General features: G+C 36.9%; 1 protein-coding gene across 1 annotated transcript; it reads left to right on the top strand.

Annotated features, from left to right (window-relative positions):
• Nucleotides 1-1,480: 1,480 nt before the first annotated feature.
• LOC108197463 (bifunctional adenosine 5'-phosphosulfate phosphorylase/adenylylsulfatase HINT4) lies at nucleotides 1,481-15,944 on the top strand. Its single transcript, XM_017365096.2, has 6 exons — nucleotides 1,481-1,630; nucleotides 1,725-1,771; nucleotides 4,058-4,134; nucleotides 4,241-4,307; nucleotides 15,492-15,569; nucleotides 15,690-15,944. Exons 1-6 carry the CDS (start codon nucleotides 1,544-1,546, stop codon nucleotides 15,796-15,798), a joined length of 465 nt encoding a protein of 154 aa, XP_017220585.1. The 5' UTR covers nucleotides 1,481-1,543; the 3' UTR covers nucleotides 15,799-15,944.
• Nucleotides 15,945-16,259: the final 315 nt, after the last annotated feature.

Genomic DNA, 16,259 nt, shown 5'->3' with positions numbered 1-16,259 from the left:
TATACACATTTTTACCAGCAACAACCTCCCCTTATTTACAAACCCTCATTTCGTCGTCCAACACAACTAATGTAATATCATTTGATTGTGTTTTTATCACGATCGAGAGAATTGGAGAGTGAGGATGATGAGAGCAGAGTGGGGGAGAAAGAATGCGTATTTTCGTAATAAAGATGGTAAGAAAGGGCATTTTTACCGGATTCCCAATATAATGATATCGTGAAAAGGAACAATTATTATTTTACTTGATGTAAATTAAATATAATTTACTGAAAATAAACTGTAACTTTTATATTATGTTAATAAAATTTAAGTAATTTGTATATCATAAATGAAATTCAATCATGTGATATAACATAATTGTAATAAAAAAAAACCAAGTCATGTTTTTGCACCGTATAAGGTTGCAACTTTATTAAAAAAAATTGTATTATTAACATAGTTAATTAAAAAGTAAATTATTAATTATATAAATTTATTAAATCTATAAGACGTAATATTTTAATTAAATTGAATATAATGACTAGCTATATAGGAAAAACAAATTTCAAGTCAGTCATGTTTTCGGTATATATAATTGTTTATATAATAGCATTATTTTTTTTGTATTTATAATTTATAATTTGATATATTATAATAAAAATTGTCAAAAATTAAAATTGTGTCATTAAAATTTTAGTTGTGACTTATAAAAAAAAATCATTCAAATTTTTTCATTTGGAGTTTGGTACATTAAGAGCATCTCCAACCATGAGAATCTCTTAGCTAAAAGTCTAGGTGGTTTACCAAAATTAAAATTTATACTCCCTCCGTCCCCCTCAATTGTTTACATTGGAGGGGGACACGGAGACCAAGACGATGTATGAAAAATGAATAAAATTAGATGAAAAGTGGGTAAAGTGGTGGGACCCATCAATATTTAATAATAGATTTGAGATAGTGGAGGAAAGTAGTGGGTGTAATAGTAGTTTTTATTGTTAAATATGAGATAGTGGAGGAAGATAGTGGGTGTAATGATGAAAAAAACTTACTATTTATAGTAACGTAAAGAAATGAGAGAGACATCCCAAAATAGTAACTGTAAAGAAATGAGAGGGACAGAGGGAGTAGCTAATATCCAAAAAAAACATCACTCCAATCATAGCAAGCCCTTGTGTATAATTATAGTCATCCCCTCTGATGACTATATTTGTCGAACCACTGTAGATCTGTAGTAAATTCCACGACTACATTCCACGTCATCTCCCGCAATTTATTTTCCTTCTTCCTGCTGATTACATATTATTTATTACCATATTAAACTGATAAATTCTATTTATAATAATTTAAATATTAATAGCATACTATAGCTAATATTATTGAAGGACAATGTCTTACAGGTTCAGCAAATTTTACCTAATGTCTTACGGGTCGAATTTAGCCGACGATTACAGTCAACGCGACCGGAGATGCTAATATATTGAAGTTCTAATTAATCAAGTAACAATAACAGAAATAAAATGAAGCATCAATCGAATTTACAGTGCCCCAATTTAATTGGGCAATGGCGACACTGGGAGGAGCTCCATCGTCACAGTGCGTGTTTTGCGAAATCGCCCGTGGTTCCACCTCCGCCACTCTCCTCCACTCAGTTTACTATCTCTCTCCCTCCCTCTTTATCTTCCTCTCTCTTTCTCTCTCTTTCTGTATTTATTGGTGATGAGTTATAAGTTATAATTTCACAGGACGAGAGAGTGGTTGCTTTTCGAGACATAAAGCCTGCTGCCTTCAGGTTTCACTTCTCCAACCATTTCCAATTACTTTTTTGATCTATAAATTCATTTTTAATATTATTAGGTGTGCATTTATAATTTGTTGATCATATGCTTTTTAGAATAATATGCAAAAAGTACTGTAATTTCAATTAAATCAACTAGAATATCTTGATATTCTGCTATTGAGTGCCATAGGTTTGCTTATGATCATTCTCTAGTTTTAGTTGCAGCTTTGAATTTAATACTGTTATCTGGAAATTACTTCAATGCTTTATTGAATAGTTGTATTTTTCTACAAGATAATTCGGTGGTTTATCCTCGTTTTACTATGTGAAAACTGCTTCGCTTGTTGGGTGGTTCTGGTCACTGTTACGGGAGGTTTCAAATTGGTTGGGGGCCTGGACCTGCAAAACACCGCAGCATGGGTTGTGTGCAGTGAAGCGCCTTGGTGTGATAATCAGTGATCGGAATGTGAGAGTGAAAGTAGAAATCTCAGAGAATATGTAATATTGTTTAAGTATTGTGAGGAGTGAATATGTGTGATTAGGATAGTGTCCATTGCTTTTTGTGAGCGTGCATGCTATCTGTAGGGTGGCCACAGGGCCCTGTGGGTCATGTGGCACGGCAACCGTAGCCACGATACGTGACATGGTCTTACCTTAAAAGACCTTAAGAGCATCTTCAACATAAGTTGCCAAATCCTATGTGGCATGTCAATTTTGGTTGTCAACCTATTGAAGTTGTATGGTTGTCAAGAGGTTGGCCACCAGGGTTGCCAAAACTTGGCAACTTCCCAAGATGCTTAAAATACATATATAAGTGCAAAAAGTGTATATTACTAATACTTTTTTTAGTTCATGAGTTATTTGCAATTAATTTAGGGGACCACATAGGCAACTTTCAAAGGTTGTTAATTATTGGAGTAGAATTTGCCAAGTTAATAAAATTAAGTGAAAATTAAATATTAACATATATATGATGATTTGGAAAGGTTGGCAACTATTTTGACAACCCCTTGTTGGAGATGCTCTAAGGGACGACATGCCTCCTGACACGCCCGTACGATGGCTTTCCTTTGACTTGGACTTGACTTAAACTTAATATATCTGCTCTTTATGCTTTAGGCTTGTCCATCATGACTTGATTGAATTTTGTTTTTTCTTGTACTTGACAACTATTTTATGGTTTTAATATTCTTTTTCCCTCCTGCATTTCTTATGTGCCACAGAGCTGTCAAGAGGGATTGGCAGGAGGGCCAAAGATTATTAAAACTATAAAGTAGCTGTCAAATACACAAATACAAGAAAAAGCAACCTTCAATTAAGTCACAATGGACAAGCCTAAACCATAAAGAGAAGATATATCAACTTTAAGTTAATGGACAACCGTCTTGCAGGCGTGTTAGGCGGCATCTGTGTTACCCGGACTCGGCTGGACGTGTTCAAATTGGATACGTGTCTGAGTGTCGGATTTGGCAATATTTCAAAATTTTAAATGTCTTTAGCATAAAAGTAAGTGTCAGAGTGTCCATACCCATGTCCAAGTGTCGAGTGTCCGACACCAGTACTCGAAGCAACATGAAGAGTCGCGGTAACATAGGGTGGCATGCCTATAAAGATAAGGCCATGTCAGGTACCGCGGCTACAGTGCCCCATGCCTATCCTATAAATGGCAAGCACATTTGCAAAAAACAACAGACATTGTCCTTATCACACATACTCACTCCTCAAAATATTACACACTCTCTGAGATTTCTACTTTGGCTGAAACCTCCTGAAACAGTGAACAGATCACCTCGCCGAGCAGAGCAGTTATCACTATCTTAAACTTAAGGTCGTTATATAGATTTTGGGTTTTCGACTATTCGTCACTAAAGTTTTGTGGTGTATTTTTGGAAATTCAGAACTAGACTATGTTGTGTAATAAAATGTTTCATAAGGAAGTGAATTAGATGATAAAGCTTATCCACACATATTATTGGTAGAATTTTAATTAAATCTTCCGATTTTTTGTTAAAACATTTGTCCATTGTGTGATATAAAACATTAAAGGATATTAAATATTAAGTTGTATGATTGAAGATCTGGATACTAAACCAACCAGTAGCATCCTAATAAATCAAGACTTCTCATGAATGATATACACTCAAACAGTTGATCAGTTTCCTGGTTAATTTTCTGCATCAAAAAGTTCACCGTTTCTCATGATATAGCTCTTTTGTTTTTTCTTAGCTTGTTCTGCATCAAATGTTAAACATTGTTTAAGCTGCAATATTGCCATTTTGTTTTTATTCACATTGATAGGCATTACTTGGTAATTCCTGTGGAACATATTTCTACTGTTAAAGACCTGAAGAGAAGACCTGAAGATTTTTCTCTCGGTAGGATTCCTTTAGTGACATTTTTGATGTAAACTATACTAGTTTTAGGTCCTCTCTTGGTTATTATATGTTATTGTACATAGTTAATCATATCATTCTTATTCAGTGAATCACATGTATGATGTCGGACAAACTTTATTGCGGAGAGATGCACCACATTCTGCAGAGTATAGGTATGTATTCGAGTATGGGACTTTATTGTTTGTGTATGTTATGTATGCTTAGTATTCAATATTAGTATCAAATTTTATGCATATGATTAATTTTAAAAATATTTATAAGATTTTAAAGTAGAACCAAGTAATTCTCTACGGGACTCTTTATAAGATGGTCCTTCGTGGAACAGTGGCCTGTGTGTGTGTAATATATATACATAAAATTTAGGGTAATTTAAAATTTAATAAGTGTTGTGCCAATCCCCTAAGAAACCTTGTATATTTGAAATTATCTAGTTATCATTTTAAGAAAATAATATTTTTTGTTTTATTTAAATATGTTATTATATTAAAAAAATTAACATATATATATATATATATATATATATATATAATTAACTTCTAAGTTTAAATTTACCAAAAGCTTTATTCACTTATAAATAAACTTATTCAAACACTTAAATAACTTTTGAATATAAATTTACTTGTGACATATGCTTCACTTTTCACTTAAACGTAATACGTAACTTTTTTGAAGTCAGACCCAATATATTTTATATCACACTACTGCTATATTGTCATGTTCAATTAAACTCATTATTTTTATGTATGTCCAAATTAGGGTTTATTGAATTAAACAACTATAACATGTAGCATATGTAATTATTAATATATATAGGGTCATGTTCGGTGGAGAACAGGTTATAACATAGAGCATGAGAACAGTATTAACCGATGCATGATCCAACATCATTGTCTAAATATTGTATTCTTATAATCAATTGCTCTGCATATAAACAATCGGTTCTTATACTACACCAACTTCTTCAATGCACCAAATTTTTAAATATTGTATTCTTATTCCTAATTATTATGGATATAAACAATCAATTTTTGTACCTATTAGCCCGATATAATACTACACTAAGATATTCAAAAATCATGAACAATATAAAATTTTATAGTATTGTTCAACATATAAACAGTCAATTTTATACTATTATCCAATATATGAACAACTAACTTTTATATGATTATTATTGATGTATAAATAGTATAAAAATCAATTGTTCGTAAGTAGAACAATAATGTAACATAATAAATGAAATAACAGTATAATCAACTCCAGAATAACACAATGGTATTGATATACATCCGTAATATATTACACGGAGATGAAAGATGAATGTATTTGATGTGCACTCTATAAGTGAATTCTATAACTTGAATATGATTTAATGACAATGTGGTGTACCTGCTCATACATATCAGTTTTTAAAATTCAGATAAAAAAATCTGGATCGTAACGATCGTTCATACGTGTTCAGAGTGTTCTCCCATTTTTTTGTGTTCTTAGTAGAATCATAAGATAGATTAAACCAGAAAATAACAAGAACAGAGTAACAATATTACTTCACTAGCACAGATCTCCAGTCCAATACGAATTACAGCGGAAAATAAAAATAATCTACTGGTTTTCGAGAGACCAGTGCTATCCAGATACGAAATGAAAACAAACAACACAAAACAATCGATAACCCTAGACTCCTCTTCTCTTGCCCTCTTATCCCTTTTCTTCCTCAATTACTCTTCTGCCCTTCCTCCTTTGAGTTATCTCCAGTTTGCCCTTTCTCATTCGAAATGACCTTGATACCCTTTCTTTTACGCCTGGTATATGTCATCAATGGTTTCGCCTTTGGATAATATATTACATTACCCTCCCCCCAAAGATTCACCTTGTCCTCAAGGTGGAAATGAGGAAAACGAGCTTGAATCGATTCTACTTCCTCCCAAGTAGCTTCAAACAATGGCAGCCCTTGCCATTTCACCAAAACCTCCAACTGTTCCTCATGGCCCTTAACCAATTTCCGGCAGTCCAGCACCTCTTCAGGTTCAACCAACAGCTCTAAATCCTCACTAAGCTGTGAAGGAAGTTCTACAGGCTTGGGAATAGGATTCATGGCTCGTTTCAGTTGAGAGACATGAAACACGGGATGAATCTTACACGATGCTGGTAAATCCAACTTATAAGCCACTGATCCGAACTGCTCGATTATTTCAAAGGGACCGTAGAAACGAGCCGCCAGTTTTTCAAACGGGCGTCTAGCTAACGAACGTTGCCTGTATGGCTGTAATTTCAGAAAGACACTCTCTCCAATCATAAATTGTTCTTCCTTCCTGTTCTTGTCTGCCTGTGATTTCATTCGTTGTTGAGCCTTCAGGAGGTTTAACCGGAGCTCATCCAACATGAAATCACGAGCTTGCAACATCTCCTCAACACTATCAACTGGAGACTGCCCTTTGCCCAACCTGAGCAGCACTGGCGGATCACGTCCATACACAATTTTAAAAGGAGTGAATTTAGCAGACATATGTGGAGATGTGTTATAAGAATACTCAGCCCAAGACAACCATTTTGACCAAGATTTGGGCTTATCCCCTGTAAAACATCGCAGATACGTTTCCAAAACTCGATTCACAATTTCTGTTTGGCCATCCGTCTGGGGATGATAAGAAGTGCTACGTTTCAGCTGAGTTCCCTGGGCTCGAAACAATTCCTTCCAAAAACAGCTTAAAAAAATACGATCGCGGTCCGAGACAATGGAGGTTGGGAACCCATGAAGCCTAACTACTTCCCTGATGAACACCGTAGCCACTGTCATAGCAGTATATGGGTGTTTGAGGGGTATGAAATGAGCATACTTCGAAAACCTATCCACCACGACCAGAATCGAATTGACCCCATACGACATGGGTAACCCCTCAACAAAGTCCATGGAAACATCGGACCAAACAGAAGTAGGGATGGGGAGAGGTTGCAACAACCCTGATGGAGATTGCTGACTCACCTTATTACGTTGACACACATCACACTGTTGAACATAGATCGAAACATCCTTCCTCATACCCATCCAAAACCAATGTGCTGCCAATTTTAAATATGTTTTCGTGTCTCCAGAATGTCCACCAGTGAGGGAATCGTGGTATTGATGGAGTAATAAGGGAATGAAGGAAGATTTCCGTGGCAGTACCAATCTGCTCTTATACAGGAGCTGTCCCTCTGTAACCATAAACCCCGCGTATTCCTTTTTCCCAGCCACAATATCACCCTTTATCTGTTGCAACAATACATCAGCAGCTACCTCCTTATCCAACACTGACCAATCAATTCCAGGCATCGATACCAAACTCCCCAGTTCGATATTCTCACAGCTTTTGCGCGATAATGCATCAGCCACCCGGTTCGAAGCCCCTGGCTTAAAGCGAATGTCAAACGAGAACCCCATCAGCTTTGTTACCCACTTCTGGTATTCTGGGCCTATCTCCTTTTGCTGAGTCAAGAAACGAAGACTCTGTTGATCCGTTCTAATGACAAAATGGCGCCCCAATAAGTAATAGCGCCACTTTTGAACCGCAAAACAAATAGCCATGAGTTCCTTCTCATATATAGCTTTCGCTTGTGCTCGAGGCCCCAGCAACTTACTATAGAATGCGATCGGGTGATCCTCTTGTATCAGGACTGCCCCAACACCAAACCCGGACGCATCCGTCTCAAGCACAAATGGTTTCGAAAAATCTGGGAGTGCTAACACAGGTGGGTGAATCATGGCCTGCTTGAGGCTTTCGAATGCCACCGTAGCTTCTGGTGACCAGCCAAAAGCATCTTTTTTAAGCTGTTCCGTCAGGGCTCGAGCAATCTGGGCATAGTGACGAACATATTTCCGATAGTACCCAGTAAGGCCGAGAAAACCACGCAATTCCTTGAGGTTTTTCGGTTGCTGCCACCCCACAATTGCCTGTACTTTCTCCGCATCTACTGCTACGCCTTTACCCGACACCACATGACCTAAATAAGCCACTTCCGCCCTCCCAAAAGCACACTTGCCCTTATTTACCACCAAGGACTGCCTGCTCAGTGTGTCCAAAACCAGTTGAAGATGCTCACAATGTTCTGCCTGCGTTTTGCTATACACCAAAATATCGTCAAAAAACACAAGAATGAATTTTCGCAGAAAAGGGCGAAAAACATCATTCATTAAGGACTGAAATGTGGACGGCGCATTCATGAGGCCAAACGGCATTACCAAAAACTCGTAATGGCCATCATGTGTGCGAAAAGCGGATTTATGGGTGTCTTCGGCCCTTACCCGAATCTGATGGTATCCCGCTTTAAGGTCAAGCTTAGAAAACACTGACGCCCCATGGAGTTCATCAAGTAACTCGTCAATGATGGGAATAGGATACTTGTCCGGAATGGTTTCCTTGTTTAAAGCCCGGTAATCGACACAAAATCTCCATGACCCGTCCTTCTTCTTAACCAAGAGCACCGGACTTGAAAATGGGCTTGTAGACGGCTTAATGATACCAGTCGAAAGCATTTCTTTGATCAAACGCTCAATTTCGTCCTTATGGTGCTGGGATACCTATAAGGGCGAACTCCCACTGGATTGGCACCCTCCTTAAGCACAATGTGGTGTTCATGCCCTCGCAGAGGTGGGAGGCCGATGTTCTCCTTAAAGACAGCCTGATTTTTATCAACCACTTCACGCAGAAACGCAGGGACAGATTGGTCTACAACCTCCTTTTGTAACTGGTGTACCCCAGCTTCCACACTGTTGAGCTCCACTCGAAACCCCCCTCCTGTCTTGCGTAACGTTTTAAGCATTGCCTTTAAAGAAATTCGAGCATGTACCAGCGAAGGATCTCCAACCAAAATAACTGTGCGCCCCTCCACTTCATATTGCATAACTTGTGTTTTCCAATTAGTGAGGACTGTACCCAGTGTTTCCAACCATTGCACTCCTAAAATCATGTCTGAACTGCCCAGTTCGAGTGGTAAAAAACTTTCACGAATCTCCTCTGCCCCATCCAACTGGACGACCACATCCTTGCAGAGGACACTGCCTTTAATTGCTTCTCCATTCCCCAGGGAAACCCCGAACACCCCTGATTCCTCCACCGGAATATTCAACGCATTCACAGTAGCCAATGATATGAAATTATGACTAGCCCCCGGATCAATCATAATTACTACCTCTTTACCCTGGACTAATCCTCGCAGCTTCATAGTTTTAGGACTAGACAGGCCAATCACCGAATTGAGAGAGACTTCAGGTTGAAGACTAATCTCTTTTAATGCCTCCTCAGTAGGCGACAGTGGCGGTTCAGAGTGACCACAATCAGTGCTACTGTCATCCTCATCATCAATCAACAACAGACTTAGCTCTTTCTTTTTGCATCGGTGACCGACAGACCACTTGTCGTCACACCTGAAACAAAGCCCCTTCGCACGCTTGTCTTGCAGTTCTCTGTCAGTTAGGCGCTTCAACTCCCCTGCTGGTTTGGTGGCAGTCAATGTAGATTTCGGAGAGCTCACAGAAGCCTGTGATTCGCCAGCATTAGAAGCCCAGCTACGCACAGATGCGGCTCCAGACTGAAACCCAGAATTAGCGGACTGGTTTGCACTCTTAAAAGACATGGAATAAGTACCAGCCTTAAACATTCCCACCCCCAAAACCTGGTTACGCTCTTCCACCCGCATGGCTAACTCCATTGCTTGCTCCAAGTTGATAGGATTCAACAACCGCACTTCCACTTTGATATCCTCACGCAACCCGTTAAGGAATTGACCCAACAAAATATTTTCAGGAATCCGGTCCAAAGGAGCCGCTGTCTCGATAAAAGAGCGCCTGTACTCTGCGACAGAGGAGGTTTGGTTAGTGGCTAACCATTGTTCATAGAGGGAACCACCGTTAGAACTCCGAAATTGGCGGAGGATAAAATCCCGCAAATCATTCCAACGCCTTATGGGATGGCGTTTGTTCTCCCATTGAAACCACCTCAATGCATCCCCTTCAAGCGCCACAACCACCGCCTCCAATCTCTCCTCCTCTGAGAGCTTATAAAACCCAAAGTAACGCTCGACGCGGAGCAACCACCCATCCGGGTCAGTACCATCAAACAACGGCATATCCAACTTCCGATACCGCCAATGACCCGGTCCACCCCCCGATCCAGTACCTGCCATGTTCCCCTTTTCCCCATGTGGGCTGCCAAACAATACCCCAACCGAACTACCTATGAAAGTAGACTGGGGAGCGCCCCTTCCCCCAGCGTCCGAGTTAACACTAGCATCCCCTTTGCTCTGCTGTGGAATGCCTTGTGGGTATAGTGACGACAACGCCGATTTCAGCTCATTTTGAAACAGATCTTGGTCATTTTTGATGGTGAACATGAGGGATTCATGGTGTTCCCGAGTTCTGTTGATGCGACCCTCCAGACGTGTCACCAAGGCCTCCATGTCCCCCGAATGCTTGTGGCTGAGCTCGGTTTGGCTCTGTAACATCAGATCGACTAGTGTATGCTTCATTGAACCAACAGCCGCCTCCACCGCCTTCGAAACCATGGAGGATAACTTCACCTCCAAACCAGCCACCGACTCCTCCAACTCTTCGACCCTCTGAGCTACTGTGAGTGTTGGCGGCGCCATAGAATCGTACCGCTCTGATACCACTTAAGATAGATTAAACCAGAAAATAACAAGAACAGAGTAACAATATTACTTCACTAGCACAGATCTCCAGTCCAATACGAATTACAGCGGAAAATAAAGATAATCTACTGGTTTTCGAGAGACCAGTGCTCTCCAGATACGAAATGAAAACAAACAACACAAAACAATCGATAACCCTAGACTCCTCTTCTCTTGCCCTCTTATCCCTTTTCTTCCTCAATTACTCTTCAGCCCTTCCTCCTTTGAGTTATCTCCAGTTTGCCCTTTCTCATTCGAAATGACCTTGATACCCTTTCTTTTACGCCTGGTATATGTCATCAATGGTTTCGCCTTTGGATAATATATGACAAATCATATGTCTATTTTTTCAAAATATTTTATTATTGACCCTGAGTAATTATTTCGAGTACTCTCGAGTAATCCGAGTACTCGTTATTATGTAGCTTTGATGAGTTGAATTAACTTCTGGATTCATTAAAGAGGTAAAAGGCTTAAATAAATAAATTATCTCTTCATAAAACTGAAAAAATATATTTAGGTGAGTGTTCTGGTGCAAACTTATAACCTTTTTGAAGTTTGCTTATTCAATTGTTATTTTTGTAAATAGTTGAGAAACAATCACTACTCAATTACAAAACATATTAGTGACCTTATTATTGGATTATTGAATTTTTTGGGGAAATTATGAATGGTACCATTGTGTTATTGGCTTCACTGAATGGTACCATTTCGTGTTTTTGACTTACAGGTGGTACCACTCAGTTTATGATCCGTTAATGATACTACCATTCCGTCCATCAAAACGTTAAAAACATTAGTTGACCGTATTTATTTCGTATTTTCCTTTAAAAACACAAAAAATACAACTGATATCTGTATTTTTTCTTTGTGTTCTTGAAGATTAAACAACTTTTTGATCATGTTGCCGGTGTCCGTTTTAAGAGTTTGAGTAACCAAATCGAAGCTTGAGACGAGATCTATCTATTTTGATCATCAATTTCACGATACACCATCCTTTGAAAATTAATACCAAGACTGTTCAGAAATCAGAATCTACTATCATGAGAAGGGCAGCTAAGAAGAAAATCTTGAACAAGATTAAGACAGGCTCATAATGCACTGATATGCCTGGGTTACCAATTTGAGCAGTTAATGGTAAGGGTATGAGTAAACACAATTGAGTCTCTTGCACTATCCAATTTCCATTACCAGTATAGTGATCTATGCCACGTTCTTCGACTTGCTAAAGAACAGCCAATCACATTACTTCTATACCAAAGAATTAAGGCCGGTAAGTCTACAATGTCATAAAAGTTTATTTTATCGAGTAGAGTAATAGTCTAATAGACCAGGGCTGTGTTTGTTAACGGGATTGTCACAGGACAATTAGAGCAACTACAGCACATGGCTAGTTTTTCAATTTTCTGACCCTGCACATATTCCACGTAATAGATAGAGCTCGTCTGAAGTTTCGATTTGGTTACTCATACTCTTAAAACGGACACCGGCAACATGATCAAAAAGTTGTTTAATCTTCAAGAAGACAAAAAAAAAATATGTATATCAGTTGTATTTTATGTGTTTTTTAAAAGAAAATACGAAATAAATACGGTCAACTAACGTTTTTAACGTTTTGATGGACGGAATGGTAGTATCGTGAACGGATCATAAACTGAGTGGTACCACCTGTAAGTCAAAAACACGAAATTGTACCATTTAGAGAAGCCAATAACACAATAGTACCATTCATAATTTTCCAATTTTTTTTAAGGAAAATTACTTAATACATCACTAAACCGTTCCGATTTTATTATCTAAGTCTCTGAACAAAAGATTTCGTATTTTGGGTCATTTGACACTTTGATTATTTCTAGTTCATGCCCTTCCGTGAAAAAAGATTATGACGAACGTTAGAATTTTGCTTATGTGGAACATTTTATGACAATTCATTTCTGATTTGGACAAATTATTATAAAAATAAAGTTTTTTTATGACTTTGATATTTGTATTATTAAATCTCACACACACACACAAACCCAATCTTCTTCATCTTAATTTAATCACCTGCCAACAATTTGTGGTGTCCAAAATCCGATGGCCCTCCGGCTAGAATCCGGGGACAATTTCGACCACACATTCCCCTTCATTTGTCAATCACAAACCCATCAATTTCCTCTATTTTTCTTCCCAAAGCAAAACACAAACCAAAATTTCAGAAAATAAAAACAAAACAACCATAGCCGTCTTTCATTGCTGAATTGGGAATAGGATTTTTATCAAGCATTCATCATTCATCTCAATTGATATGTCAAAAAAGTTCCCCTAACTTGTATTATAAGCCCTCACATAAGACAGGATATAGTCACGTGTGTATATAGGTATGTGAATGGGTTTTATAGTAGCTAGTACTTGTTTTTTTGTTTATTTTTTTTTTTACAAGTCAGTTGCTGACATGTAAATGTAATGGACACTAGCAAGATTGTGATGTGACAGACATCAGAATTTTTTAATGAAAAGACCTGAACTAAAAAAAGTCAAATGTTAAATAACTCGAAATACGGAAATTTTTGTTTAAGAACCTAGACAATGCAATCGGAATAGTTCAGGGACGTGTCAATTGATTTTCCCAAATTTTTTATAATGTGAGTGTTCAACACATATAACTTGAATTTAATATTCTTTATTGAACACATAAAACTTGTGTTAAACTCAAATATATAAACAATTTTTTAAATTTGTATTTCTAAAAAAGTGTTCAAATAATCAATATTAATTATTGGTAGCTAGTACTTATTTATTTATTTTTTTTGTACAAGTCAGCTGTTGACATAAAATTAATGGAAACTAGCAAGATTGTGATGGACGTCGGAATTTTTTGAGGAAGGACCTGAACTAAAAAAAAAATCAAATGTTAAATGACTCAAGATACAAATCTTTTGTTTAAGGACCTGACAATGCAATCGAAATAGTTCACAATGTGTTAATTGATTTTCCCAATTTTTTTATATAATTTGAGTGTTCAACACATGTAACTTGAATTTATTATTCTTTATTGAACACATAAAACTAGTGTTGAACTCATATATAAACATTTTTTTAAATTGGTAATCTAAAAAAAATGTTCAAATAATCAATATTAATTATTTTATATACCCTCAAGAACATAGTTACAAGGAATGCGAGACGTTGTAGAGAATCTGGAACTCATTCGATTTCAACCGATTCGGCGTGAGATTGCATTGCGCTTCGTGTTTTTTGGCGACCCATTATAATATCCCGACAACTTTGTTTTTCAATAAAGAAGCAAGATAAGTGGAGTATTAGTAGACAATGGAGTGAAGAAGATTAAGACATGAAAAAGGGATAATGTAAAGAAGATGAATAGACTGAAGATGGATTGTAATTAGTAGAAGTAAGGAGAAAAGAAGAAGCCAATGTGCACTCAAAAAAGATGGAATACAGCTATACATGTTATATGTATAATGAAATTAGGGTGTGATTGAGCTTTGACTATGGGCAATACATTCGCTCTCCGTTCCATGATTCACAAGAATTAAGTTATAGTGTATTCTGTTTGCCATTTTTTCCATTTTTTTATTCTTAAAATAATTGAACCCACACATGTATATTTTTCTCTATAAGATAAAAGATCTTTAAAAAGGTTCTACCATTTTAAATTATGAAGAATTATAGTTTACATTTTATAGTTCCCTTGTTTTCACTACATAAGAACATTATTGAAAATCAACTAAATTAATTATTTGATCTTAGTTTGCACTTAAATTGTAAGCAAGCTGTATTTGTTTTAAAAAATATGCTTTTACTTGCCTTAATTATTAGTGGTATAAAATTATTATAAACACATTCACTCGTACCCAATGTTCCCCCGTACCAGGTTCATCCCATATAGCCTTTCGTGTTTTCATACCCCGTTTCGAATCAAATCCTGTCCGGTGTAACTATGCTTAAGAATGATAGTTAAAATATAAAAATATAAACTATTCAACACAATCATAACTACCGTTCAACTGATGACGTTGAACCACCTGAGTGATAAGCGTGTTGATGAACACACGTAATAAAAAAATTATTTATGTATTTTTAAATAGGAAGGTGGTGTTTTTAAATTATTTTTTGTATGGACACTTCGATCAAATAAGGATCAACACGTAGGAAAAAATTGTATATTAAAAAAGTTTTTATTTCATCCAATACATGTATAAATATATACAGGGCTACAGGCCTCATGCCTTTTTATAGCTAAATGTCTAATTCAACAAATGGATGCCTAGGCGAGCACCTTATGGCTTGCAGGCTCTTCGCTGGCACCTTCAGACCATGACAAGTATGCTCTACCATGACCATGTCTTCCAACAGTGCATAACATTAGGGTCGGCAGGCCATATTATATTAATTAAGTAGCTCAAGTCTTATATATGTATGGGCTTGATTTCGGTCTGGTTCTCTTACGCGATTTAAATTATTTCGCTAATAGAAGTCTTTGTGTAGAATCATCCAGGCAATATTGAATCTTTCTATTAAATATACTTTTTGATAAACTTGCTGAACTAGCTTTTTATAAGGTTCTAAGGTTCTAAGTTGGAAATTGCTATTGCTTATTTTTAATTGTTCTTTTCATGTCATGTTACTAAAGGACTCTTTTATGTGAAACCTCTTTTTTATGTCAGGTTTGGATTTCATCAGCCCCCATTGAACAGTGTTAATCACCTTCATCTTCATTGTTTGGCACTTCCTTTTACACCTAGGTATGTAGTTCAGGTCACAACAATGATTGCAGTCTTAATAGTTTCAATTTTGCTATCTATGTTTCAAAGTTGTATTGAGGGTTCAAGAATCATCTGAAACTAATATTGAAGCGTACACAGATGGAAACGCATAAAGTACTTCCCATTGGGACCACTCGGTGGATTTATCGAAGTTGAGAAGCTGTTAGGAAGACTAAAGCCATTATCAGATCTATCTGCAAATTTGTGACTGTATTGCTTAATCTTTGGCTTACTTGATTTGTTCGGACACATTCTCAAGCATCATATTATTTTGTATAAATATAACTTTAATGTGAGCAAATACCCTATATTGAAGGCTGATTGGCTACAGGCCTTTGCAGAATTTTTTTCTGATGCTCTGTGCAGTGTATGAATAGTTACCCTCCATATTTCTGCATATTTTTATGCAGGAGATCTTGTGGTTTGTTAGATTAGAAGACGGCCACATTGCATTTGGTTCTTGTTCTAAAGGTAATCATGTTCCGTACTATATGGTCTTCATCTTTTTCTTTTATGTGAGATGATTAGTTTGCATTTTTTTTTTCAAATTTAATATATGGATTAAGGTTGATGCTAAAGCTTGTAAGCTGAAAATTTCTGAAGTTCAGTTTTGTAGTATGGTAGGAACCTTAGATTTTATCACTTTTCGTGGTGTGTTTCTGGGTGTTA

The sequence above is a fragment of the Daucus carota genome, chromosome 8 (assembly GCF_001625215.2).
Source record: "Daucus carota subsp. sativus chromosome 8, DH1 v3.0, whole genome shotgun sequence".
Classification (NCBI taxonomy): Eukaryota; Viridiplantae; Streptophyta; class Magnoliopsida; order Apiales; family Apiaceae; genus Daucus; species Daucus carota.
This window is presented reverse-complemented; position numbering and strand designations above follow the sequence as displayed.

Excerpts from the sequence above, each read along its gene's own strand:
- LOC108197463 (XM_017365096.2), top strand. The coding sequence starts at position 1,544 with ATGGCGACACTGGGAGGAGCTCCATCGTCACAGTGCGTGTTTTGCGAA. Across the intron at positions 1,631-1,724 it reads CCGCCACTCTCCTCCACTCA|GACGAGAGAGTGGTTGCTTT; the intron begins GTTTACTATCTC and ends ATAATTTCACAG. Across the intron at positions 1,772-4,057 it reads ATAAAGCCTGCTGCCTTCAG|GCATTACTTGGTAATTCCTG; the intron begins GTTTCACTTCTC and ends TCACATTGATAG.